The 26,632-nt window shown below is 55.2% G+C and overlaps 1 protein-coding gene across 2 annotated transcripts in view; it reads right to left on the bottom strand.

The window, feature by feature from the left end:
* Window positions 1-2,338: 2,338 nt before the first annotated feature.
* Window positions 2,339-26,632, bottom strand: part of AGO2 (argonaute RISC catalytic component 2) — a 97,314-nt gene continuing 73,020 nt past the window's right edge. The window contains exons 6-21 of one of the 2 annotated variants that reach the window (XM_060127347.1): window positions 26,467-26,601; window positions 25,626-25,713; window positions 24,153-24,300; window positions 23,235-23,354; window positions 22,973-23,095; window positions 19,228-19,361; window positions 17,592-17,776; window positions 16,208-16,367; window positions 13,889-13,979; window positions 13,409-13,483; window positions 13,119-13,313; window positions 10,733-10,867; window positions 5,571-5,672; window positions 3,620-3,670; window positions 3,361-3,491; window positions 2,339-2,905 (exon numbers count right to left, since the gene is read on the bottom strand). In XM_060127347.1, coding sequence (XP_059983330.1) covers window positions 2,797-2,905; window positions 3,361-3,491; window positions 3,620-3,670; window positions 5,571-5,672; window positions 10,733-10,867; window positions 13,119-13,313; window positions 13,409-13,483; window positions 13,889-13,979; window positions 16,208-16,367; window positions 17,592-17,776; window positions 19,228-19,361; window positions 22,973-23,095; window positions 23,235-23,354; window positions 24,153-24,300; window positions 25,626-25,713; window positions 26,467-26,601 — 1,982 coding nt within the window. In that variant the 3' untranslated portion in view covers window positions 2,339-2,796. Of the gene's footprint in view, window positions 2,906-3,360; window positions 3,561-3,619; window positions 3,671-5,570; window positions 5,673-10,732; window positions 10,868-13,118; window positions 13,314-13,408; window positions 13,484-13,888; window positions 13,980-16,207; window positions 16,368-17,591; window positions 17,777-19,227; window positions 19,362-22,972; window positions 23,096-23,234; window positions 23,355-24,152; window positions 24,301-25,625; window positions 25,714-26,466; window positions 26,602-26,632 lie in introns of both variants that reach the window. The other variant, XM_060127348.1, reaches the window with a different exon arrangement.

Raw genomic sequence — 26,632 nt, forward strand, 5'->3', positions numbered from 1 at the left:
GAACAGGGCTTGGACTTATTCTACTGCACCTTGAGGTTTTACGCTGTCTCAAAATTTATCCTAATAATGGGGGGGGGGGGAATTGGTAGAAATTTGGGAAAACAGTTCTTTACCTGAGAAATTGTAACTACAGCCATTTGAATTCTGAACCATCAGACATGTACAAAGGTATGCAGCTAACCCAGCTGGAGACATTTGCTTTATGAATGCTTTTAAGTAGTAAAAGTTTTATAAAACAAGCGCAGGGCTGTAACAAGTACCTTTCTCAAAGTACTCTGGCCCTCTAGAAAGAAAACTTTTCCTTCAAAAGGATTTTTCAAGAATTTAGGTCTCATTTTCTGCCAGCCTGTGATCCTGCCCAGTGTATTCGCTTAGAAAACGTTTCCCTGCATTGCTGGGGAGTCCCTCCCTGCTGGGCCCTCAGTGCTTGAGGGAGCACACTCTCCAGAAGGCTCTAGATTAGAGGTTCTCGGACTCCAGGCAGCCCTGGACCCCCAGCTGATGGTTCAAAACGCAGATGCCCAGCCGCCACCCCAGAGGCCACAGCGAGCACAGGAGTCACAGCGTTTTTACGGCCAACGCCCCGACCACCGAGATCCTGTTGCAAGTGGTAGAAACATATCTTCGAGACACACGGTTCTAGATGATCCTAAAAATGACTGAAAACTAACCTAAGTTCAGATTTTAAAAGTGTATTAGTGAAAAGGTTCCCTCCTTAGCTTGAACGCTCCCGGTAACTTAAGCCACGAGTGTACTGGTGTCCTTCCGAACAGGAGAAGGTGCCACTTGCTAACAAAGTGACAGGGAATTGCAACATTTTTAGAGCAGAGGCTTCTGTCATTTAAAAAGACAAAAAAAAAAGATACAGCAAGAAGAGACTAATGCCATTAATAAGACACCCACATGCACACACACGCGCACACGCACACACGCACGCGCACACACACACACACCACTCTTGAGTATATATTGTCACAAATAATAGTCACCCCTTTGTCGTTGCCGCCAAAATCCAGGCCGAGTGTCCATGACAGCGCTTCCCCGCCCCCGCGGAGCCCTCACACAAGACCGAGGCGGGCGCTGACCCCAGCACGAGGCACCCTGGTTGGGACCCTCACTCCACCACAGTGCCAGAGGTAATGTCAGGCCGGGATGGGAGGGCCGTCAGCAGGGCCAGAGGAAACCTACAGAGCACGAAGCAGCACTAGGGAAAGGCTCATCTCCTTCCTAGAATCTCTGTACTGAACGTGGATTGGATTCTCAGAAAACCGCCTACAAGGACAAAAAGCCCACTGCGCACAAACGGAGCCCTCTGCTGTCAGCCCTGTCGAGCTGTCCACGGTATCATTCTTAGTGCAACGGATTCTAGATTGGCAAACCCACGTCCGGGGCCCAGCACGCAAATCCTAGCAGAAGGGTCTGCCTCTGCTGCTGGCTTCGCCATCAGCCATCCTCCCGAGGGCTGGGCTCCTTCGCGGAACGCGGGCCTCGCAGCCCGCAGAGCGCCACCACCGACAGCCTTCTCTGTGTTTCAGTGCATAGATCCTATGACGCTTGTCTAACAAACCACACGCAGAGAGAAGTGCACGCTGATACGCAGACTCATTCCCAGGAGTGGAAGGATACATACATTCCATTTGTGCTTAATTGGCTGAGCGACACACGGGGATGAGGCGGGGAGGGGAGTGACTGCTGGAAGCACACTCCGTCCTCCTGAGGGTCCAGGCTGCGCGGTCTACACGAGGGGGTGGGCCGCGGGCACTGAGTCAATTGCATACTCCTGTACTTAAGCACTGAGAAACCACAAGGGTGGTCCAGGCTCCAGGCTCCAAAACACTCTTGATATGCTAAACAGATCACAAAAGCACCCCGTAGTCAGTAAAATGAAAAACAGCATCTATCTATCACATTAATACTGCAAACCAGATATATATACTTTTCTCTTACATTAAAGACATAACAGTGAAAAAGGATTGTACTGTATTTATCACCACAGACCCGTATTCTTTAGAAACTTTGGAAAATAAATGTCACAGTCCTATAGGACAAATCTTATGATTAGACTGTCGGCATATTGTCTTTTTTCTTTTTTTAAATAAATTTTTATTAAAATGGCACTTGTCTGCCAATCCCTCTGGACCTATAAATGTTGTAAACACACACGGCCCACCTTCTGCCACCCCTCCTTCCTTCGGGCTGAGTGAAAGGCGGGCAGTGGCAGAACGAGAGACACCAGGGCGCCTCGCCTGGCCCCTGCCCTCGGATCCCGGACAGCTGGTGGGAGCCAGGTCAGGAGCACACAGGTGTCACTCTGAAATAAACTTTAGTGACAGCATCAGAATGTTCAAGGCTTTAAAACCACAATGTGTTTTATGTTGCTTTCACTCTCACAGAACGTTCACAGCTAGTTTGAGCCCATCAATTTCATATAGAATCATGTGTTAAAAACAAGTAAATCGAACGACCAAATAAATTAAAAATGTTTTAAAGCCCTGAGTTCATAGACTGGTTTTAGGAGATTTTTAGGAAACACGGGACTCTATTTTCATAAGCAGCTTATAAGATTTTGGCAAACCATATTTCCTACGACAATGGGGTCTCATACAGGTCTGCAGTTCAAAATCCAAGTTTGAAATCTGGGACGGAAGGCATTCTGGAAAGTGGAGAATCTACTAAAATCAATGGCGTTTCATGTTCGATGCTGGCTGTCACGGAAGGGCTGGGCATTTGTTGGTCTGAGTGTAGCTGGTCTCATGTGAATCCAACTCGGTACACAATCGTAAACACTAAAACATGTCAAGCAAAGTACATGGTGCGCAGCGTGTCCTGATGGACCTGGACTGCCTTTGCCAACGCCTGGTGGTCTCGTCCGTTACTCTGCCCGGAGGTATGGCTTCCTTCAGCACTGTGGGGGTGGGGGACAGAGAGAGAGAGAGAGAGAGAGAGAGAAAGAGAGAGAGAGGGAGGGAGGGAGGGAGGGAGGGAGGGAAGGAGGGAGGGAGAGAGGGAGGGAGGGAGGGAGGGAGGGAGAGAGAGAGAGAGAGAGGGATAGGGATAGGGAGGGAGGGAGAGAGAGAGAGAGAGGGGAGGGAGAGGGGGAGAGAGAGAGAGAGAGAGAGAGAGAGAGCGCAGCCTTTAACGCACCATGAGGCAGCACACTGATAGCTAAGTTAGGACCACGCACCAGCCATCTGGGGAGGCAGCCACACAGCTAACAAATGGCGGTGAAGATGCTAGCTTTTGGGTGTCTGTGTCACGGTCGGCTCCAGCCACTGGGACCCCACTGCTTCCCATTCCAGAAAAGCAGATGCCAAAGCCTGTTGCAGAAACGACCCCAGCCAGGAAGGGCGTGCCACTCACCTATCGTGCTCTTTATCCACCAGGTGGTACCTGGCCCGGAAGGCCACCAGGTGAGCATAGTATGCTGGCGCCGGGATGGACACGGAGCGCGTGCAGCGCACGTAGGTGTGACACAGCTGGTAGGTGAGAATCTGCAGCTCATCGGAAGAGAAACGATTGTCATCCCAAAGCACGTGATAGTGGGAAGGCCTGCTTGTTCCCTAAAAGCAGATCAGAGGGTCAGAGAGGTAAACATGCAAGAGAGAAGTCCAGAACTCACCTGCAAAGGGTGCTGCCGAGAGAAGCTGTGCTTCCACCCCACGGTAGAATCCTTCACAGAGGATACAGTGGGAGGACGTTCAGTGGCAAGAAGGTATTTATATTATCCTACTATGTATCATTATAAACGGGCATCAGAGCCACATATTCTATGACCCCCTACTGGTAAAATAACAGACTATACACACAATTATTTGTGTAGAGAAAACTCATAGGAAAGATATAATACAGAGATGGTTGTTTGGAGGATAATGTCATTTGTACATACTAGGTTTTCTACAATGCTTTATTTATAAAGGCAAGAAGAAATCTCTAATAAGTTACATATTAACGCCTTTAAAATGGGAGTTTGCACATATATTTATTTTGTGCGGTGTGGAATCTTTCAAAACTGAAGGAGGTGGGGTTGGTCGCCTGGCCCATGCCTGCCGGGGCTCAGGTGCCGGCAGAGCCGCTGCACTGCTCGCCGGGGCACCCATGACCCGTCAGCCAGGAGCGCGCTTGAGGGAAGGGCCTTTCTCTGGCTTCTCCCCACCTGCCTTCCCTGCCACTCAACCCAAGCCAGCCAACAAGCAGGCCCTTCCTGACTCTCTGTCTGTGTTCAGGCCCCCGGAGACTGGTGAGCGGCAGACGCTCTTATCCTCTGATGAAGCACACATTCTGCGCCCCACTTTCAGCATTTAATCGGTGGCTGTCACGGGGGCCTGCGGGCAGTGGGGTATTTTGTATCAGAGGGTGTGCCGAGGACATGGCAACCACAGCAGAGCAGGACCCCTTGAGGCCCATTTTGTCAAAGCACTTAAACGTCTCCAGTGCGAGATTTCCCCCATTAGAAAGTGCCTGTGCAGAAAATGCAGGGAGGCAGGTTTACCCCTTAAACAAACCAGAGGCCCCGGGGCGGGGGGGAGAGGGCTCCACCCACCAGGAGGGAAGCCGGGCTGGCCTGCACAGAAAGAGCGCCCGCCCAACACGGAAGCCATCGCGGGGACAGACGTGCCCGGGAAACACTGCGAAGCCTCCGTCCTCTCTGAGCCACGTTCCTCTTCTTCCTTTTTAACAACCTTTAAAAATGTACACACGGCTCAGCCCTCAGGCTGCACCCTGACAGGCTGCAGGCTGGGTGCGGCCCACAGGCCAGTTTGCCAAGTCCTGTTCTAGAGCCACGGTGACGTGAAGGACGTGCAGGTGTATTTCCCGTGGCAGAAGTACAAAGTTTACGGCAAGCCCTCCAAGTTTAAGTTCAAATCCCTTGGGGATGGATATCTAAGTCCTCACTTATAACTTGAAACACCCAAAAGCCCCTCTGTGGTGAAGCAGGACGGGCACCCGGAGCTAAGTCCCTCCTGTCCCAAGGGGTACAGCCTCGCAGATGCTGGTGGCTCAGCTCTGACAACAGGTGCGCTGGACGTGGCACCTCTGAGGTGGCAGCATCCTCTCAGAATCACTTGTGGCAAAGCTGTGGGTCTCTTCGCCGGGAGGGACAAGGAATGCCACGTGCTGACCTTCCCCGCACACCAGTGCCCGTGCGTGGCGGGCACGCAAGGCTGACCCCGCCGCTCCGTCACCTCTCATACCCCATCCAGCTCGCCGAACTCCAAGCACACAGGGACGCCACTTGTCCCCGCCAGCCTGCCTGGCCCTCACGCTCACTGCTCCTTCTTCCTGGACCTCATCTCGGCTAAAATGGGAACCCACTCCCGGCCCAGCACAGCACCCCAGTGGGTCCTCCATCCGCAACACCTGATGGTTCTCGGCCTCCACGGTTCACTGGTCAACCGCCTGCGTCCCCTTGGGATGGACTGGCGCCCCATCCGTGCTGTTCACCACCACATCCCCAGTGCCCACGGGAGCACCTGGCACAAGGTTTGTGCTCTGCAGGTGTTTGCCGAATGTGTGGACGACACCCCAGAGACACCAACCAAGACTGTGCAAAGTGGACCCTCTGTCCTTACCTGGATGCCAGCATGACTACACAGGTAGAAGTCAAACTCGGTCGGGTGGGTGATTTTTGTGTCCACGGTCGTCCCTGCTGGAATGTTTCCGCTCTTCCCCACCTTCAGCAACACAGGAGCCCATTAGACACGCCCAGGGGACAACAGGGCAAAGCAAGCAGGCAAGCAGGCAAGACGCAGCCGCACTGCCTTCTGCTCTGACGTCTTTAAATTGGCCAATACATTTGCTCAGTGCCATGGCATTAAAATTTAACATATACTAACAACTGAAATCAAATTAATTCCTGTTCTCTTTGGGCTGGGGTTATTTTTCGCCATCTCATAAAGGCCCCTGAGGGAAATGCAGAGTCTTCCCTTCACTGAAGCATGTGCGTGGGCCACGTGAAGGGTCTTCATTATTGTTGAGGCCACGATGGAAACTGTCACCGACATAACAAATCTAAGACCAGACGACGGACACGTGACAGCCGTCACCTGCCCATGTGCGCCTGCGTGTGCGCGCGCGCACACACACACACACACACACACACACACACACAAACACACAAACACACACACACACACACACACACACACACACACACACACACTACTCAAGGCAGAAGAGCTAGAAAACCCTGACAGCTGTCAAGAACTTCCCCACTCTACCAGGGGTTCAATCACCACCACCAGGGAGGGCGGGTTGCTCCACCAGAGGCCATCCAAGGAGCTGGGGTGTGGGAGGGACTACAAATTCTACCAAACCACTTAACTCTCAGTTTACACTCTAGCATCGAAAAACCACCAAACATCCAGCTACGCTACTGAAACAGCAAAACTCCCAATCAGTCACGAAGTCACTGATTGATTTTTTTTTTTTTTACTCGTGCAATTTCAAATATACATACAAAAAAGAGAATCTCCAGTGTAACCCCTCTGCACCTGCAGATGTGTGTGTGTTTTTACTTCTTCTCAACCTTTTTTTATACCTTCAGATTATTTATTTGTGTATTTATTTGTTCATTTATTTATAGCTGCGTTGGGTCTTTGTTGCTGCATGCGGGCTTTCTCTAGTTGTGGTGAGCGGGGGCTACTCTTTGTTGCAGCGCGTGGGCTTCTCACTGCGGTGGCTTCTCTTGTTGCGGAGCACGGGCCCTAGTCATGCAGGCTCAGTAGTTGCGGCGCACGAGCTTAGTTGCTTCGTAGTATGTGGGATCTTCCTGGACCAGGGATCGAACCCGTGTCCCCTGCATTGGCAGGCAGGATTCTTAACCACTGCACCACCAGGGAAGTCCCAGATTTTTAAAATAAGTAAAATATTTGAAAAGAGTGCCTACATTTGTATCCCTTCCATGCGGCAGTCTCAAATCTAGACTTTATTATTCCTACACATACTTTTATTCTCTGCTACACATTTAGGTCTCCGTTAGCACTATATTGTGTTACTTTGCAGATTTTAAAACTGTAGGGGCTTCCCTGGTGGTGCAGTGGTTAAGAATCTGCCTGCCAATGCAGGGGACATGAGTTTGAGCGCTGGTCTGGGAAGATCCCACATGCCACGGAGCAACGAAGCCCATGTGCCACAACTACTGAGCCTGCACTCTAGAGCCACAACTACTGAAGCCCGTGCACCTAGAGCCCGTGCTCTACAACAAGAGAAGCCACTGCAATGAGAAGCCGGCGCGCCAAAACGAGGAGTAGCCTCTGCTCACCGCAACTAGAGAAAGCCCATGCGTAGCAACGAAGACCCAGTGAGCCAAAAATAAATAAGTAAAATAAATACATAAATTTATTAAAAAAACAAAACTGTATACATGTATCCTATGTTTTGCTACTTTCTGTTTTTGCTCTGTATTACAATTTTGAGATGTAGTCATTTGGTAGATATAGTTTATTATTTTTCATTGCTGTATAAGTGCCAATATATAAATACATTACCACCTTTTCTCCTGTTAACAGATTAATTTTTTGCTATTATAAACAATACTGCCAGAATATTCTTACAGAATACATGTCTTCTTGTACACAAGTGTGTGAGTTCCTCCAGGGTAGATCTCTAGAATTGCCAAACAGCGTTCCAAGTTGGTTACCCATTTGTATTCCCATCTGAAGTGTAGGAGAGTCCTCTTCATAATAATGCCTTTACTCTGTGCTAAGTGCTCTGCGTGTTAGCTCCGCGAACCCTCCCAACATCCTCAGAAGGTGGTCCAGGGGGTAGAGGGGCTGACAGCTTGTGGTCACGTAGCCAGGATGCTGAGGGGGTGGATTGGAGCCAGGTTATCCGGCTCCAGACCCTTTGCTCCTCATCACGGCACCCACATCCTTGACATTTGGTATTTATCAGGCTAACCTCATAATGTGAGTCCCCCCGACTTTTCCCGTTCTCTGAAATACTTTATACAAGATCATTCTTCGAAGGTCTGGTAAAGCTTGCCTGTAAAAATCTCTGGACTAACTTCATAAAATAAGCTAAGTAGTTTTCCCCCTTTTTCCTATGCTCTGTCACACTTTAAGGTAATCTATTCCTGAAGCCTTAGTAAAGCTTGCCTGTAAAGCTCTCTGGGCCTGATGCCTTTTGGAACAATGACTGGACTATCTTACTCAGCTGATTTTGGTAACTTATGTAATTCTACAAACAAGTGTTTGTTTCTTCTCAGTTTTCCAATGTGTTGTCATGAAGTTGTTATCATTCCATTATGATTCAAATAACACACACTCCCTCTGCAGCCATTGTTCCCCTTCTGTTCCCAACGTAATTACAAGTGTTCTTTTTGTTGAGTCTTGCTGGGTTTATCTATCTTCAGAGAAGTACCTCTTGCTTGCGTTAATATGCTCTATTGCTTCTTCATTTTCTAGTTCACGATTTTCTATTCTGAGAGAGAAAGTGGGGTGCTGGAATAAGCTGACTTTGAGCCCTCCCGACTCCTGGCAAGAGAAGCCTGCAGGCTGAGGTGGCAAGGGGCCTATGCACACCAACTCCTCAGCTTTCCCTTGACCACTGGGACTGACATCCTTCCTGTAGCTTCAGACTTATTCATGGCTCTCTTTCTTGTCTCACAACAAAAACACCTATGTCTATACTCTTACCTGTAAATGCCTGCTTTAGTGCACTGCACAAGGTTTGATATGAAATTCTCGTTTTTGTTCATTTCTAATCATTTCACAATTGATTATTCTCTTTACATTTTTAATGCAGTGCTTTCTTTCTTTTTTTTTTTTTTAAATAAATACATTTATTTATTTATTTTTGGCTGCACTGGGTCTTTGTTGCTGTGTGTGGGCTTTCTCCAGTTGCAGCAAGCGGGGGCTACTCTTCATTGCAGTGTGAGGGCTTCTCATCGCGGTGGCTTCTCTTGTTGCGGGGCACGGGCTCTAGGCATGCGGGCTTCAGTAGTTGTGGCACGTGGGCTCAGCTGCTCCGCGGCATGTGGGATCTTCCCGGACCAGGGCTCGAACCCGTGTCCCCTGCATTGGCAGGCAGATTCTTAACCACTGCGCCACCAGGGAAGCCCTGCAGTGGGCTTGAAATCAAAATTTTAAGTTTTCTTACGCTTTTTCCTACGTAACAGAAAATGTGGTTTGGGGACTTCCCTGGTGGCGCAGTGGTTAAGAATCTGCCTGCCAATGCAGGGGACACGGGTTCGAGCCCTGGTCCGGGAAGATCCCACATGCCGTCAAGCAACTAAGCCCATGCACCACAACTACTGAGCCTACACTCTAGAACCCACAAGCCACAACTACTGAGCCCAAGCGCCGCAGCTACTGAAGCCCACGTGCCCTAGAGCCCGTGCACTGCAACTATCGAGCCCACGTGCCCTAGAGCCCGTGCACTGCAACTACTGAGCTCACATGCCACAATTACTGAAGCCTGAGCACTCTAGGGCCCGTGCTCCACAACAAGAGAAGCCACCGCAATGAGAAACCCGCGCACCGCAACGAAGAGTAGCCTCCGCTCGCCGCAACTAGAGAAAGCCTGCGTGCAGCAACGAAGACCCAGCGCAGCCCCCCCCCAAATAAATTATTTTTTTTTAAAAAATGTGGTTTGTAGAATACTGAGGTTTGGCAATCTCCTGAGACCTCTTTTGTGACCTGGGACAACGCCAGCTCCTGTAAGCCCTCAGCGTGAGCTCAGCTGTCACAGGCAGAGTTCTGTCTGTCAGGTCTGGCTCATTCCTTTCTTCCCATTTTCAGTTTCTACTAACTTGTCCCTGTTTCACTTTCTGATGGTGGTCTGTTAAAACAGACCTCTTTGACGGTGTGTTTGTCAATTTCTCCTTAAAATTCTGCCTGTTTTTGCTTTACTTTTTTTCTTTACATATTTTTAGGTCATGGCGTGAGGTACATCCACGTCACAGCTGTTCTGTCTTCTCGGTGATCATGACAAAGTACCCCTTTTCCTCGCTATTGACTCTCAATTTGCATTTTGTCTTCCATTTAGGCAAGAAGCATTTTCGGTGCTGTGGTGCCACTGTGGCGTTAGTGGGCTGCACCACGTGGACACTAACGCCCGGCTTCCAGCCCCGCTGGCGGACAGTCTGATGGAATGTCCTTCCCTTCTGGGAGGTCTTTTATCTCATGCAGTTACTTTGACGCTGTGCAGTTTTAGGACAATGTGTCTAGGTATGGATTTATTTTTATTTATCCTGTTGGGAACAGGAGAGGCCTTTTAACCTAAGGGTTCTGATCTTTCTCCAACTGTGGACAATTCTCAGCAGTTACCACTACAAGTCTTAAGTCTCCTGCATGCTCGTGGTTCTTGTTCTGGAGCAGCCAGGAGAGGGATGAGGAGCTTGGACACCGCTGTCTGTCAGTGTTCTCCAGACCAGACCCCTGAGTGAGCTCCCCAGGCCCTCTTCCAGCACTCCAACCACCCCGTGGGCTCCCCACTTTACTGCATTCTCCCGCGTTCTTTACACTATGCTGTCTATGACCATGGTTGCTAACTGGCCCTGAAACCTCACCTTTGGTAATTTCCTTATCGGATAAATGACATCTGCCTGGACCTATCCTGGACCTGTGGGGTTTGCAGGTTCAAACTTCTCACCAAACTGAGGAGAGCCCTTCTCCAACGTCTCAGGCTGCGTCGCCACGAAGGGCCGGGTCTCCCAAGAGCCTGGGAGGTGGTGCAGGGCGTGAGACCCGTGTCCCTCGAGGCTGCACAGCCCAGGGTCGAGGACACTCACCCGCTCGTTCTTGTCGGTGCAGAACAGCCGAGTGTGGTGCCTCTTCTGGACCACTATGAACGTGATCCCCGGCTGGTAGTCTTTTTCTAGCTTAATGCATGCCTCTCGGATAGCCAGTAACTCGTGGTGAAGAACCTATGGAAAGAAAGAAGAACACTTTTTTTTTTTTCCGCGGTACATGGGCCTCTCACTGTCATGGCCTCTCCCGTTGCGGAGCACAGGCTCCGGACGCGCAGGCTCAGCGGCCGTGGCTCACGGGCCCAGCCGCTCCGCGGCATGTGGGATCTTCCCGGACCGGGGCACGAATCCGCGTCCCCTGCGTTGGCAGGCGGACTCTCAACCACTGCGCCACCAGGGGAGCCCAAGGAGAACACTTTTGAGGATCATTATTATGTTTTCAGGCCTCTCGCTATCTTGGAATGAATCCCTTAATCACGTGTATGTTTGATACATGTTTACGTTAAGGCTTGTAGTTCCACTAGCTTGCTGTTACCTGTGTGATTCTGTCTCTCTGAGCCTGTTTCTTCAATAATATCATGGAGCAAACGATACCCAGGTTTCGTGGTTAAATGTTTTAGGTTAGATAACGGAGAAACAGGCTGAGCGCAGGCTCTGGAATGTTCTAAGTGCTACCACCCACCGTGGACATGAGACACTGTGGGAAACACACACATGAACAGATCAATCCAACAGCTTATTTTTGGATTGGAGAAGATGGAGAGAATCTAGTAAAAAACAAAACAAAACAAAAAAACCCAAAAACCCACTGGCTTAGGAGCTGGACCTGAGGTCAAATCCTAGCTCTACCACTAAGCAACCGTGTGGCTCTGGAAAGCCACGCACCCTGTCTGATCCCCAGTTTTTTCAGTTTTAAAATGGGAACATCCCACCTTGCAAGCTTGCAGTGAAGACTAAAGTCACCTGCGAAGCGCCAGGAGTTAGGGTACAAGGATGCTGGCGCTGCCTCTGCTCCCCCACCTGTGGCAGAGATGAACAGGCACCCAGCCCGGCACGGGGGCTGACGGCTGCCACAGGGACCAACACCTCAGGTTTCAGCAACTGCCCTTGTCAAATATTGTGCTGCGATGTGTCTCAAAAATATGTCTTGGGTTCTGGGTCCAGAAACCCCATTGTGGTGATTCTGTAAGATGTGGAGTGCGTTCACCGAGAGAGAAAAACGGAGGATGACACAAACCCTCTTCTGTAGTAAGAATGCCCATGACAGAGGGTGAACGGGTGCTCAGAAGAGGGGAGAACATCTCCCAACGGAGGGAACCAGACGGTTTTGTATAAGAGGGGCTTCGAGGCCGGCTGGCACAAGCTGGATCTGGACCCGAGAGGCGGCACAGGAACCCCCAACCCAGGTTCCCACAGAAGCTCTGAATCAGGGGCCCTGGCCAAGAGCTACCAGACGGTCAAGGAACCTCAAGCCACCCCCTCGCCCGCTGTGGCCTCAGCTGCCCCTACTTTGGACCAGGAAGGCACTGGCACCCGCGCCTGGTCACGTGCCACCCCACCTGCCTAGCAGGGTGGCCTGGGGCCTTGGGACACACTGGAGTGCCTCTTAGGATGTCTTTCTGTCCGGGTGGGTCTCCTGCAGCATCGGATACTTCTGCCTTCCCCGCTACTGTCTCTCGACGAAGCGTGCACTGGAGACGCGGCAGGGGTGGAGGTGGCATTAGCCCTGGCCAAGCATGGACACACGCAGGGCATCAATCCCCCGAGTTCCAGGGTCGGACGGATCCGCCGCTGCCCACACTCCCCTCGGCTTGGAGGTGCTGCGGGTGGCTTTCACCTGGAGCACAGCAACAACCCCCTTTGGTCCTCACCTGCCCCTCCTCCAGTGCCCCGGTGTCCAAGAGGCTCCCCTGCCTTCCAGACGCTTCCTCAAGGCGATGCCCCACACGCCACCTAAGGTGCCGCCTCTCCCTCCACGTCCAAACAGTGGCTGCGTCCTACTGACTATTTCCAAAGGGCTCCCACCTACCCTCCGCCCGGCCACTTTCCTCACCCTGCTCTGCGCTCTCCTCACTCCGGCCCGCCCCCTCCTTTGCAGACAGAGGTGACCCCCAAGCCACAGTGGTGTCCCTGCCCCACAGAGACCCCCCACAGCCTACAAGGCAAAACGTGGAGCCGGGAAGGGCCCCTGGCTGGCGTGTTCTGGACCGGGTCCGCCTGGACAGGCCTCTCCGCCCCACCTGCAGCAGGCCCCTGACAACCCCAAGTCCATCACTACCGCCCACACGGGGACCAGATAAACCTGGGGGCAAAACAAAAACCCACCCCACCGTCTTCATTAGCGAACCCAAGGAGCCGTCCTGCCGAGAAACAGGTGAGTTTAAGACACCGAGAAGAGGGCAGGGAAAACGCGGGGGAGACGGCCGACCTGCTGGAACTGCCCCTCGGAGACACCGTCTCGGTAGAAGATGATGCGGGTGGGCTTGAAGCGTGTGGACTTGTAGAACTGGATGAGAAGCTCGCGCACCATGGCCGCCAGGTCCTGGATGATCTCCTGCCGGTGCTGCTGGACGCGCACGGTGGCGCAGTAGCGGTTCGGGTGGGCGTCCATGCTGCCCACGACCTGCGGGGCAACACGGGTCAGCAGGAGCCCCGAGGGCCCCCGCTCTAGGGGTGAAGGGGGTCCAGGAGAGGGCTCGTCACATGCAAACCCACCACCTTTACGATTCTTCTGAATGCGTGGCTGTAGCATTTATAAACGTGTTCCAAAGAGTAAAGGTTTTCCCGAGGGACCTAATAAGAAAATCAACAATTGTTCTGAACCCCTAATTCTGCTTGTGATTAGATGTGGCTGAATTACATCAGCCCAGAGAAGGTACCTGGCGACAGTGACAGTGACAGTGTTCCTAATTCCTTCAAGCACACTGTTTTCCCAAAGCCATGTGCGCCTCTACACACGACACTCCAAGATTCCGACCCCTAAGAGTGACGGGTGTCCCAAAGGCAAGCTGGCCTGAAACCAATCGCCTGCAGGTGCCGCCCAGAGGGAACCAGACAGCGAGTGCCAGGGACATGACCCCACGGGGCCGCCCTGCTGCACTGTTGATGCTGCTCAGACAAGGAAAGGGCCAAGAAGCATGGAGATGCCGATCACGCAGGAACACAGACCAACGGGACCCGGCAGGAGGTGATACTCACGGCGGCGATGGACGGCTTCTTCCCATCCCCGGCAGGGGGGTGTGTGACATCCGCCCCCAGAAAGATGACGGGCTGCTGGAACACCGGAGGCCTGTGAGGGGATGCGGGAGCGTCAGAGGCCAAGGCTCGGGGACACTGCCCGGACCTCTCCGGGTGCTGGCACCAGCGTTACTCCGTGCGCTAAGGGTACGGTGGCCGTGTCTGTAAGGGCTCCTTAGCTTTCAGTCGCATGTACAGAAACCTTACGGGTGAAAAGATGCTTGGTGTGAGATCTGCTTCAGAATAAGGCGGTGGGGGAGAGGGTGTAGGTGGAGTGTAGACTGAATGAGAGGGCTGAGGTGCCGACAGCTGCTGTGGCTGGGCTCAGGGACATGAGGGTTCTACCCACGTAGACGGCTGAAAATTCCAAGATAATTATACGTACAAAGAGTCCCACGGTTTGTTACCCAACCCTGGACCTGCAGCCGCGCTGCAGGGTGCCCAGGAGCACCCTTGTTCTCTACCCGTTAGAGGCCAGCCCCCGTCCCGACACCCCTGCATCTCCTCCAGACATGACCACACACTCCCAGGGCTGCGACACCGCCCCAGGTGAGAAGTACTGCTCTAAGCTCTCTCCCTGGGTCTTCTGAGCGCCGGCTGCACCCCAGCGGTCACGACCCTGAAGCGCCAGCGTTGGGGGCACGGCTCTCGAGCCGGCCGGCGGGTCCTAGTCTCACCGGCTGTGCGCCCTGGAGCTTCCTCTCTCTGTGCCTCACTCGCCTCTTTTCCCTGACGGCCTGTGCTCTCCCGCCCACCCTGCGCCTGCCCCCCACCCCCACCCCCACCCCGTGGCTCTTCCCTGCTGCCCCCTCCCCCAATCCTGGATGGGTCCCGGGAGCAACGCAGCACAACACATGCAGTTATGACTCACACCTTACACCAGCAGAACCACACCTGCCTCCGGACTCCACTCTCTTCCCACAGCTCCCTCACTTCCCTTGCTCGCCTTGTGGCAAAGCTCCCGGAATTAGCCGATCCCTTTACTGCCTCCCAAGCAGGCCTCGTGCTGCCATGGCAACGAGACTCCTCTTTGCAAGGTCACCGACGACCTGCACAACGACCTGCACACGTCCCCCAGTCCCATGGTGGAGCCTCGGACCTCATCGCACTTGGCCGGTTGGCACCGAGTGACACGGCCACGCACTGGCTCTTCCCCCGACCCCACCAGGCCCCAGTGCTGCCTTTCCAACCCCGGACTCCCCAGGCCGAGGGCTTGGATGTCCTTCCTATCTACACCCTGCCCTGGGGCTTCTCTCCAGCCTAGAGGCCTTAAATACCACCTCCACGTGAGGATCCCTGAACAAACCCCACCAACACCAGGCCTCTGTTTCCCCTCCCCCCCCCACCCCCAGTGTCTCCCCTGGGAGGCTGACGCACAGCCCAGCTTCCTCATCCACTGCTGCCTAACCGCCCCAGAGGCGCAGGCTCGGACTCACTCTCGAGTCTCCTCTTCCATTCACAGACCATCCCGCCCCAGCCGTGCCCCAGCACCTCTCCTGGGACAACGCAGGAGGGCCCGGTCCCCACTCCACCCGGAGCTGGAGTCGCCTTTTAGAACGAGGTCACCGGAGCTACACCTCCACTCGTGAACCTCCCTCCCATGGATGCGCTCCCCCGGAGGGAGGGCCAGGCCCCCCAGCAGCCCTCTGCCCCTCAGTCTCTCAGTGGAACACCTGCCGCACTCCTGGCAGGCTGTACCACAGGGCCCTTGCACGGCCTGTGCCCTCTGGACTGCTCTCCTCCCAGGCGCCCACGTGATCCCGCCCCCTCCAGTGGCTGCAGTCTGCTTAGTGCCACCTCCCCTGTGAAACCCTCACCCTTCTGAGCTCCTGTCCCTTCCGCTGTGTCACTGTTGCTCACCTGGGAAGTGCGTTTCTGGACCCTCTCACCGGGGCCTGCGCTGGAAGGCTAGGGCTTCTGCACACAGTAGGCGCTCAATAAACACAGAACCTGCCGCTGAGTGAACTGAGCGAGTCCAACGACCCCTCGTGGCAGAGCCACCCCCGCTCAGGGCAGCCATCACATCTCACGTGTGGGACCCCCGGCCCCGGACGGGGTAAGAAGTCCCTTCTCCTCGGGCCCCTGCACCCAGTCCTCAGTGGCCTGCAGATGGCCCTGGTCCCCTGGACCGAGAGTATCCGAGACCCGCGTCCTACTCGCTTCCTTCACCCCACTGTCCAGGGAAGCGGACGCCGGCCCCGGCGGGGCCCCACCCCCACCCCCAGCTGGAGAGTCGCGCACCAGCTGCCCCGCGCACACGCGGCGGAAGGCCGGCCTCACCTCCCCTGGGGCAGCAGGATGTTGTTCACGCCGCCCAGTTTGACGTTGATCTTCAGGCAGAGATTGGACAGGGTCTGCGGCGTGGTCCTCTGCACGTTCTTCATCTGCACACACTGCGTGGCCATCCCCAGCACCGTGTCTCCTACACGCTTGACCTCGGCTGCGGAGGGAACGGTGCGCTCAGGACGGCTCCCCTGGCGCCTCCCCTCCGCCCGCCCCACGTGCAGCCAAGCCCGTGGAAGAAGGGGTCAGAGCCCGGGTTCCAGCTCTGCTCCACGCCGCCCAGGCCTGCGCTAGCTGCGGGGCGTGTGTCCCGCTCACTCAGAGGCCGGGCGGGTGCAGCCCAGTCCTGTCAGGAGCGTTTCTGCGACTGATCCAGGCCTGCAGGGCGGTGTGGGCAGAGCCAGACTGGAAGACAGGGCTTGCATTCCGAAGGCCACCCTCCGTCACGGTGCTCAGGATTGCAAGCAAGCCAATGCCCGAGTCGTTAAAAATATAAACACTGGCATCCTCACACCCTCGGCAAACGCAGATCCGACATCCAAGACCTCTCTGGGCCCACACCCCCTCTACTCCCGGGTTCTTTCGTGAAGCAACTGGTCAGCCGCTCCCTGGGCGGGCCTGGGAGAAGATGCGTGCGTAGCATGGGAATTCCGAGGGCTTTCTCTTTCCTCCTTTTCCTGGACACGGAGCAAGTGCTCCGTCGCTGCCCGGACGGGGGATCCCGTCAGCGACACCGACACACCTGTTCCCTTTGCCCTGGGGCACCCACACACCTCCCGTGCTGGGGCCTCTGGTCCCCAGAGGGCTTCCGGCAGACGCACCCGGCACCCACCTCCCCATGCCACCGCCACCTGTCTACACCACCAGCGCCCCAGAGCTTCCCAACCCAGGGCCTGGGACTCCATCACAGGGGCCTGGTAACTTTCAGCCATGTGAAAGTGCAACCGCCCTTCTGGCAGAAAGGACTCTGATCAGCTTCCAGAGGATTCTGAGGCGGGCACAGCTCACAAGTGGAGAAGTGAGTCCCAGGCCGGAGCTGAGGACGGCGCCCCGAGTGGGTGACTGCGTGTGCGCCGCCTGGCTGCTCCTCCATCCAGCTGACGTCTGCGTCGGGCGGCGCAGTAGGTAACCGCACACGTGTCGAGTCCTGTGCCACCGCAGGACGCCGGCCTCCGGGAACCGCGGCCCCGGACAAGACTACCAAGGGCGGCCCTGGGCACGTGCGCGGCCGCAATCAGAAGCCACCCGGTCTTTCCTAGCTCTCGAGTGAGCCAGAGACAGGCAGCTCCTCGGTGCGGTAGAGACACGGAGGGCTGAGGCGGCACCGCACACCCACAGCGCCACCGGCAGCGGCCAGAGGCCGTGCGCGCGCGAGGCCTACCGTAGACGGGGGTTTTTCCGGGCAGGATGACCACCACCAGCTGCAGGCCGGCGTACGTGTTCTTCAGGTGCCTGAACATGGGCTCCACGCTATCTGCGCCCTGGGCGTATTTACAGAAGCACGGCTGGCCCTGGATCGGCATTCCTGCGTCTCTCGAGATCTTTCTGAGCTGCTCCGTGAAGGACCTGAAGGAGGAGGAGGTTCGTTACGTGAAGCACCGAGAGCGCCGATGATTCCGACCAACCGGAAGCCCTGGGGAAAGGGCACAGTCCTAACAGCTCCAGACCCCAAACCGTCTTCGTCGGATCCAAATCCGAGCTGAAGCCCTGGACAAGGCCGTTTCAACATGGTAACAAACAAAGGCGGCCGTTCGTGCTAACCGTGCAGGTTACTGTAAAGTCACGATGACACAGGAGACTTCAAGTCGGGGCCACGCTGCCCCTCACCGGCTGTGACACTCCCAGGGCAGCGTCAAGTGCTGTCCTTTGAAAGCCGTGTGTGAGCAGCCGCCGCCCACTTTCCTGCGGATGCCGAGCATTGTCAGGGTGAGGAAAACTGTGAGCTCACTGTCCCCTTGGATTTCCCCCCAGTTATTCCTGTGTGTGCAACTTGGACTCGGATGACATAATCACGGGAGAAAACCAAACAGCCCCCAGTTAGAGTAGCACCGACAGCTGCGGCCGACAGGCCCTGTGAAATCACAGGCGGGGCTGGGGAGACAGAGCCACGGCTCCTATTTTAAGCTCAGGAATAGAAACACCACCGCCTTTTACCATAAAGTCAGGACACTCCGACCCGCTGCAGCCAGTTAGCGCTCGACCTCCAGCACACACCTACGCCCACACGTGCACGTACCCTGGGGCCATCTGGCTCCAGGAAAAGTGAAATGGGGGCCATGGACAGGACACGGAGAGGGGAGGCACCCCGAGGTCGGACTCTAACCCACTCTGTCCCCCGACATCCCGCGCTCCCAGCTTCTCCGCTGGTGGCGTGGAGGAGAGGCCCCGCCCCTCCCCAGAGTCCTGAGAGCCACCGCTCTCTGGAGCCAGGGAGCCGCTCTCTGCTGCAACGCCCACTGCTACCTTACCCGCTACCTTACCCGCTTTGCAGGCCCCCTGCTCCCACCCCAGGGAGGCAGGAGACAAAAGCCCTCCCCTCCCTGCTGGGCGCCCCTGCTCCCACCCCAGGGAGGCAGGAGACAAAAGCCCTCCCCTCCCTGCTGGGCGCCCCTGCTCCCACCCCAGGGAGGCAGGAGACAAAAGCCCTCCTCTCCCTGCTGGGTCTGTTTGGCACAGAAGCGTGAGCATGTTTATGGGGCCGCTTTCAAAGGGTCTGACACTGGGCCCGGCTGGGCTGAGACAATCTCCTCCCTTGCCTCCACTTTGCACACTTACTCTTCACTTGCTGTTTTGTTTCTTACAGAACCTGCCCCACCTCTTCACACTCGCTCCAACAGCGAGTCTGAGAAGCAAAGCAGCACCGGGGTCCCCCACTTCCCGGCCCGGCCACCCCAGGCAGTGCCCTTCCACGGGGAAAGGCTGCCAACCCCTGCCCTCCAAACGGAGCCCACGACCTGCCCAGCCTGACGCAGCGGGCCTTCCCCGTGGCCCCCTCCCCCCGCCCCTGGGGGCCTTACTTGAGGTGCACCTCCGTGCACTGCCGCTGGGGGGCGAAGCACGCAATGGCCCACACCTTGATCTCAATGCCCGTGTGGAACTGCTTGTTCCTCATGTCCCAGACGCCCTGGACAGGGGTGGCAATCGCTTTATTCTGCAAACGGCGAGAAGTTTAGAGTAAGAAGAAAACGGAAAACATATTCCTCTGACCTTGGATTTTGTTACTGTCCCTACTGCTGTTGGTCCCCTGACCAGATGGCAGCTCCTGAGGCTGAGAAGGGAACCTTTGTGTAGACTCCCCATCTCTGAGCCGCCTGGCACCGCAGGGGTCCCACAGGTGTGTGCAGGATGGATGGATGGATGGACGGACAGAGGATGGATGGAGGGGTGAGAGGTGGAGGGAGGATGGAGGGGTGAAGAAGTAGATTGTGGGGAGCAGGGGGCTGCCCGGAAGGCTGAGCAGGGAGGGCCCAGAGCTCCATCCAATGTCACGGGTCGCCTGGAGGAAAAGAAGTGCTTCACGACGTTACGGGAAGGCTTCTTGTCTTATAAACAGGCTTCCGTTCATTCTACCTCATCCGTTATCAGCGGGGCAGCCAGGGAAGGAAGGGAAGGGAAGGGAAGGGAAGGGAAGGGAAGCAAGGTATTTCTTCCCAGTCCTGTGCCCGGAGCAGACAGGCCAGCTAGGACCGAGCCCACCGCTTCCCCGGCTCCACGCGCCGCTGCCTGCAGTTGTGTAAGCCATTCCCATTTCGGAAGGAAGACAACAGCAGATGACGCATCCACTCGATTGTGTCATCTCTCAACCAGAAACGACCAGGTCTCAACACTCGCTGAAGGAATCTCTGACCTGCCTTCACGTGATTCTGGAGCACAGGGGACAGTCAGGAAGGGACGCTGTGACTGGAGCTGTGCTGGCTGGACCCTTGTGGGCCCTACAGAGAAAGCGCGAGTCCCACAGGCTGGGCCTGAGTCAGAGAGAAGGCTTTGGCACTGGCCTCCTTTTTTAGCCAGGGCCGGGTGGAGGGGGCAGAGCTGCCATCCCAGGCCAGCGGGCAGCAGGCCCTGAAGGACAGGGCTGTGTCTGAGTTGCTGTCATTTACTCTGCAAAAGTGTTTTTTAATGAAAAACACTTTTTTCCTACTAAAATAATATAAGCATATTGTAAAAATCAAATATTACACAAATGAATGTTTTTGTTTCCTATATTTTCTAAACCACTACCCAGCTCCTGTGAGCCTCCTTCTATAAGACAGAGCCACCACCAAGTGTAGTAGTGTTCCAGACTCAGTAAGTAAACACACACACACACACGCACGCACGCACGCGCGCACGCACAGTTTGCACTGCAGAGCACTCTTACTATCGGAGCGTTTCTCAGCCTCAGCCCTGCAGTGGGCACGTGGCTGCCGTGTGGCTGGAGGGTGCCGGCAGCTGCTGCCCATCAGATGCCAGTCCAGACGTTGCCGGATGTCCCTGGGGGACATTTAATGTTTTGTCTAACAGGACAATGGGTAGGGCAGGTGATGAGAAGTGTTCGCTCCCATTACAATGTTTAAAACATCTGGAAAAATTCATTCATTTAGAAGCATTTAAAGTTTGGATCCTTACAATTCTAACATTCTTGCAAGGTTAGATTACAAGAGCTGCTTTGTTTTCCAGATGACTCCTGTCTTTACTAAAAGCTGGAAAGACGCTGGATATGCAATCTTGGTTTCACTATGTAAGTCTCACTACCTCGGGCATCTCCTCACTGACCTGTGAAAGGGAATCCACCTCTCCCTCCTAGGGCCACAGGGAGGGTTAAGAAGGTGCTGTGTCTGCAGCGTCTGAGCTCCCAGGTGCACAAGTGGGCTGAGAAGGAGCCAGGAGGCCTTGCTCAGAAGGCACCCTGCAGAGAACGGGGAGCAGCCCCCATGCCCACTGGCTAGGGTGGGGCTCCCCCCACAAAGGAATACCACGCAACGGTCAAAAACGACAAGCCAGAGGTCACACACATTCCAAGATCTCCATGGGATCGAAGAGAAAATATTAAGTAAAAAAAGGCAAGGCACAAACGTGTACTTAATATGCAGCTATTTGCACAAGAAGGGGTGAAAAAAATATGTGAATAATCCCTGGAGCGATTTTACAAGGAGAATTGCCTCCTGGGAAAGTAACCAGGATCTGGGGAGAAAGAGATTTTGCTCCCTATAATTCTTTGTATCTTTTGAACTTTGAAACACTTAAAAAAATAGAACTTATATTTTAAAATAAGAAAGGAAAAAGTCCTGCAAACAAAACTGAAGGGGGGCTTCCCTGGTGGCGCAGTGGTTGAGAGTCCGCCTGCTGATGCAGGGGACACGGGTTCGTGCCCCGGTCCGGGAAGATCCCACATGCCGCGGAGCGGCTGGGCCCAGTGAGCCATGGCCGCTGAGCCTGCGCATCTGGAGCCTGTGCTCCGCAACGGGAGAGGCCACAACAGTGAGAGGCCCGCGTACCGCAAAAAAAAAGAAAAAAAAACTGAAGGGACTTCCCTGGTGGTGCAGTGGTTAAGAATCCTCCTGCCAATGCAGGGGACACGGGTTCGAGCCCCGGTCCGGGAAGATCCCACATGCCGCAGAGCAACTAAGCCCGTGCGCCACGACTACTGAGCCTGCGCTCTAGAGCCCGCGAGCCACAACTACTGAAGCCTGCATGCTCTAGGGCCTGCATGCCGCAACTACTGAACCCGCATGCTGCAACTACTGAAGCCCATGTGCCTAGAGCCCGTGCTCTGCAACAAGAGAAGCCACCGCAATGAGAAGCCTGTGCACCGCAATGAAGAGTACCCTCCACTCGCCGCAACTAGAGAAAGCCCGCGCGCAGCAACGAAGAGCCAACGCAGCCGAAAAAACAAAACAAAAAAACAAAACTAAAGCTTGCCAGAGGCGCTGAGGACTGGAGTCCCACCCCATCAGGTAAAAAGGTGTCAAGTCATGTAGAACACAGGCTCCCACAGGTGCTCACTGACCCACAAAAGCCATGACCTTTGTTCTCGTTCTCTCTCTCTCTCTCTCTCTCTCTCTCTCACTCTCTATCGTGCGCGCGCGCTCGCTCGCTCGCTCTTTTTCTTGGCTGTGCCCCGCGGCTTGTAGGACCTTAGTTCCCTGACCAGGGATTGAACCCAGGCCCCGGCAGTAAAAGCGCCAAGCCCTAACCACTGGACGGCCAGGGGATTCCCAAAGCTGTGACCCTGGAAGCTGAGCCCCACCACCTGCGCTGCAGCTACGGGGGAGGTGCCAGGAGGAAAGGAGAGAAGAACTTCACGTGAGTTCTAAGGGGCTCAAGGGTCAGGACCGTACTGACCAGAACCAGAGGTCAAATGGGCAAGAACCAACAGACAGAACTGTGCCCGTGACTAAACTGATGTACTTGCTCCCACATACCTCCAAAACAAAAGTTAGAAAGCAGAAAAGCGGCATGAACTTCTGGAGAGCAACTCGTCACTGGCAGAGTACCCATCATACAAAGAATGATGCTTTTAAAATTTTGATGAGATAATAAAGTTTACCTTTTGAAAAGGAAAGGGGTGATTCAGAAAACTTTAAAAGGGTTAAGGAAACCAGTCCTTTATGAAGGCCCATGGCTGTTACAGGTTCACACTGGGTCAGGAAGAATCCTTTACCTTGACCACGGTCTACACCTGAGGATGTGTGCGTGTGGGTCAGGTGCTGCCGCTCCAACATCGACGTTCAGACACACACTCCCAACGCCCACAAACAGCCCACCCAGCCGTCTACCTACCCGGCCCCCGTAGAGGATGGAGGGCGGCTGGAGGACCCGCCCGGTCACGTCGGTCATCTCGTCTCTGACCATGATTCCAAACTCACGGACATACGGGTCTGTGTTAAAACTGGCACTTCTCATCTTGAAAAGGGAAGAAGGAAAGGCACAGAGTCAGGGGTGGACTTTGCTTCCTTCCAGAAGCCCAGTCTGTCCAAAGCATCGGGGGGCCTTGCCCTGGGCACCCTGAGCTGGCGTCCCCACCCGAGGATGTGACGCTCACCAATTTGCTAATCTCTTCCTGCCGATCGGGGGCTGACCTGGCAGTCGCTCTGATCATGGTTGAGGTCTGATTGTCGGTCAGCTTTTTTATACATCTCTGTCCCGCCACTATGTTACAGACCTATGAAGAAACGCAAGAACCGGGTGTCAGCAGCGGGCTGGGAAGCGGGCACGGGTCTGAGGCCAAGCGCGAGAGCTGGCGCCCAGCTCTGCCCGTGACACACCTGTTCCTCACGGGTGAGCTGTGAGGCGCCACACAGACGCCAGTGTGGAGGCTGTTCCTGAGACCCACTAGGAACCGCACACGGGCGGAGGCCCTCCGGCCCAAGGCAGAAACCACCCGAGGAGACCCAGCACAACAGAAGCGCGAGCCGGGAACCGCGCCGCTGAAAGCAGTACCACCCAGCAGCGGGCTGGGGTTGGCCTGTGTCCTCACCCTGGGTTGTGCGGACCCCCGTCCTCAGACACGGGGCTGTAGTACAGAGCTGCGGGGGATGGGAAGGAAGTCTGCCTCCTGCACCCAGCACAGGCAAAACCAGACCAGGGGCCAGGTGTTCCAGTAACTGGACAAATACCGAGAATTTAAAACACTACCAGAAAAGACTTAAAAACTTGTGTCCTAGTTTCAGCATTTGATCTTTTCCCAGGCAAGGATTCTTCAAACCAGAAGTGATTCCTGAGCACGTTTTACTGGGTGCCAGGGGCCTGCTGGGCACACACGTATGGTCTCGACCTTCACACGAATCCTGTAAGTTACCAAACCCATCTTACTAGTGCAGAAACTGAGGCTGGACCACATCTGTTAACCTGTCCCAGGTCCCCCAGTGGCAGGAATAACAAGGTTTGGGCCCGGGGGGCCAGCGGGACCCCTGCCCCGGAAGTTCTCCCAGCCCACAGACATGGAGGGAGGGGGACTTGCCTCTAGGGGAAGGTAGGTGTGTTTCTGCTCCTGTCCGACTTGTAAACATGGGAGGTGAGGGTAGCGCAGAACCAGCTTGTGCCTATCCTTAAAGTACTGGGCCACCGTGCACTCCACCGTCTGCCCGCTCTCCTGCTGCAGCGGGAACCTGGGGAAGAAAGAGGCGGCTCAGCCCCGGAGCTTCCCAGGCCCCCAGGGGATGGGTGACCAAGACCCACGTGCCCGCTCACACAGGGATGCTTTGTGGGTCTGCCTTCTTAGGGCTGAAGAAGGTGGAGGGTGATTCAAAGCACCTCCCTGGGGGTCAAAACCAAATCATGCCCTCTGGCTTATCTGAACATTCCCAAGTCCCTAAACTTTCGTTTTATCTCTGGAGTCAGGGAAGTGAAAAGCATCCGCACAATATGCAATATGCAATACATATTACAATATGCAACAATCACAAACGACACATACACCTGGAGTACACGGAAAGGACTCAGGACAAACGACACATACATCTGGAGTACACGGAAAGGACTCAGGGCAAACGAAGACAAATCCAGAAAGAACAGCCTGTGCACGTTCCAGCTGACCTCGCACTGACTCTGAAAGTCGGTTACCGGCTGAGCGCTCCAAAGTGTCCGCCCCAGAAAACCTGAGGCCTTCCAGAACAGGACAGTGAAAGGGACAAGCTGGGGCTGCTCAGGCCTCCGCAGCCACATGTGGTGGGCTGAGGCAGGAGAGGCCCACTTGCAGGGGCGGGAGAGCACAGTGGCATCCTGCACTCACGGGGGGGGGGGGGCAGCCCCCATGCAGGATGGGGCCGAGGGCGCTGGGCACAGGGGTAGGGGACCTCTGCCGACTCCTTCGCTCTGCCCGGTGGGAGGAGGTCATGGGGACAAAGACACAGGCTCATCTTGCCCCCCCACTGCTGCACAGGACCCTGGGCGTCTTGGTATAACCAGTACCCAGAGACACACCAGGCACTTCCCACGGAGCGACCGCGAGAGAAACTAACGAGTCCTCACTGGACCCAGGAGGCCTCAAGGTGGGGTGAGGGGGCCACACAACCTCAGACAGCACTGCATCCGTGCACCAGGACGCTTACTACACGGACCTGGACCCCAGGCTGTCTGTGAAGTGACGGGAGCTCAAGACAGAGGCCGCAGCATCGGCCTGGGCCGGGCCACGCTTGTGGATCCAGGCAGCGCCAACCGATCCCCACTCCCTCCCTGGACCCCACTCAGCACGGAGGACTGGAAAATGAACCAAAAAGACCTTCCCTCGCCCGTCATATTCAAGAAGGAAAACTGACAGTGAGCCCCTCCCCCCGCCCCATACAGGGGGAATTTCATTATTTTATTTCACAAGGTGAAGTGTGCTTTCGGAATTTTATAACTAGAATGAAAATCCTTTGCAGACGTGATTGCTGCAGAGTTTGGACATCTGAGTGACAGTGAAGGTCAGAGCTGGTAAGCGTTTGACAGTTACGTTTGGTGGCTGGCGGGCCGCCGGGTCACGTTGCAGACGCGGTACTTCCTCTTCATCTGCCCGCAGTGCGTTATCTCCACCTTTAGACCTGAGAACACACAGCAGCTGGGTTTCAGCATCAAGACTCGCCCGGGCCTGCAGCGCACACCCCACTGTCAGCCCATCAGCTTTCAGGGGAACCTCACCCACAGACCCACGGCGAGGGCCTTCTGGGTGACCCTCGCGCTGGGCCATCTCACCCCCAGGGACGCCCCCTGCCCCAGGGATGCCCGGGCCAGAGGCAGGGTGTGTCCTCAAAGACGAGGGGCGACGTGGGCTCGGCTGAGGGCGGGGCGTCAGCCGCCATGGCCTTCTGTGCTTCCTTCGGGGTTATTTTTAGCAATGAGCACTGCTGCCGGCCTTTGAACACCCCCAGGAAGGACAGGTGCAGAGGGGCCGAGCCTACAGGGCCTGCCAGCTCTCCGACGACGGGCAGAAGGACACAGCCAGGTCACTGAACCCTGGACTGAGTTTTCTTGAGTGGAACCCAGGCTCGGTTAAATGACAAGGAATCAACGTTCCGGAACGTCCCGAGAAAACTGATTACACTTGTGCTGCAGCTGCCTGGCCCTCATATCTGCACTCGGACACTGCCGGGCCACCCCACGCAGAAAGTCATCATTTAGAAATCGTTCCTGCTCTGGGAAGCGGGTGTCCTTGTCCTGCGCTGATGTGTCTCTGAGGGCTGGCTCCTCCGCCGCCCCCTGCCCCTTCCCCTCGGAAACACGAATGAACAAGAACTTGGGAAACTCAGGGCCATGCAGGTCGCGTCCCTCATCCACCGCGGCGGGCAGCTAGTTACCTTTGATTTCTTTGGTAAACTTGACCCTTTGGGAATCTGTCAGAGGTTTTTGTTGTTCTTCAATACTTTTAAAATCCAAAACTTCACACACAAACTCGATTACTGGCTGTGCCTTATAAAATGCTGTTGCCGAGACTACAGGCGGGAAGAGAAGAGACAAAAGCCG

This window comes from Lagenorhynchus albirostris, chromosome 17, assembly GCF_949774975.1.
Source record: "Lagenorhynchus albirostris chromosome 17, mLagAlb1.1, whole genome shotgun sequence".
NCBI classification, from domain to species: domain Eukaryota; kingdom Metazoa; phylum Chordata; class Mammalia; order Artiodactyla; family Delphinidae; genus Lagenorhynchus; species Lagenorhynchus albirostris.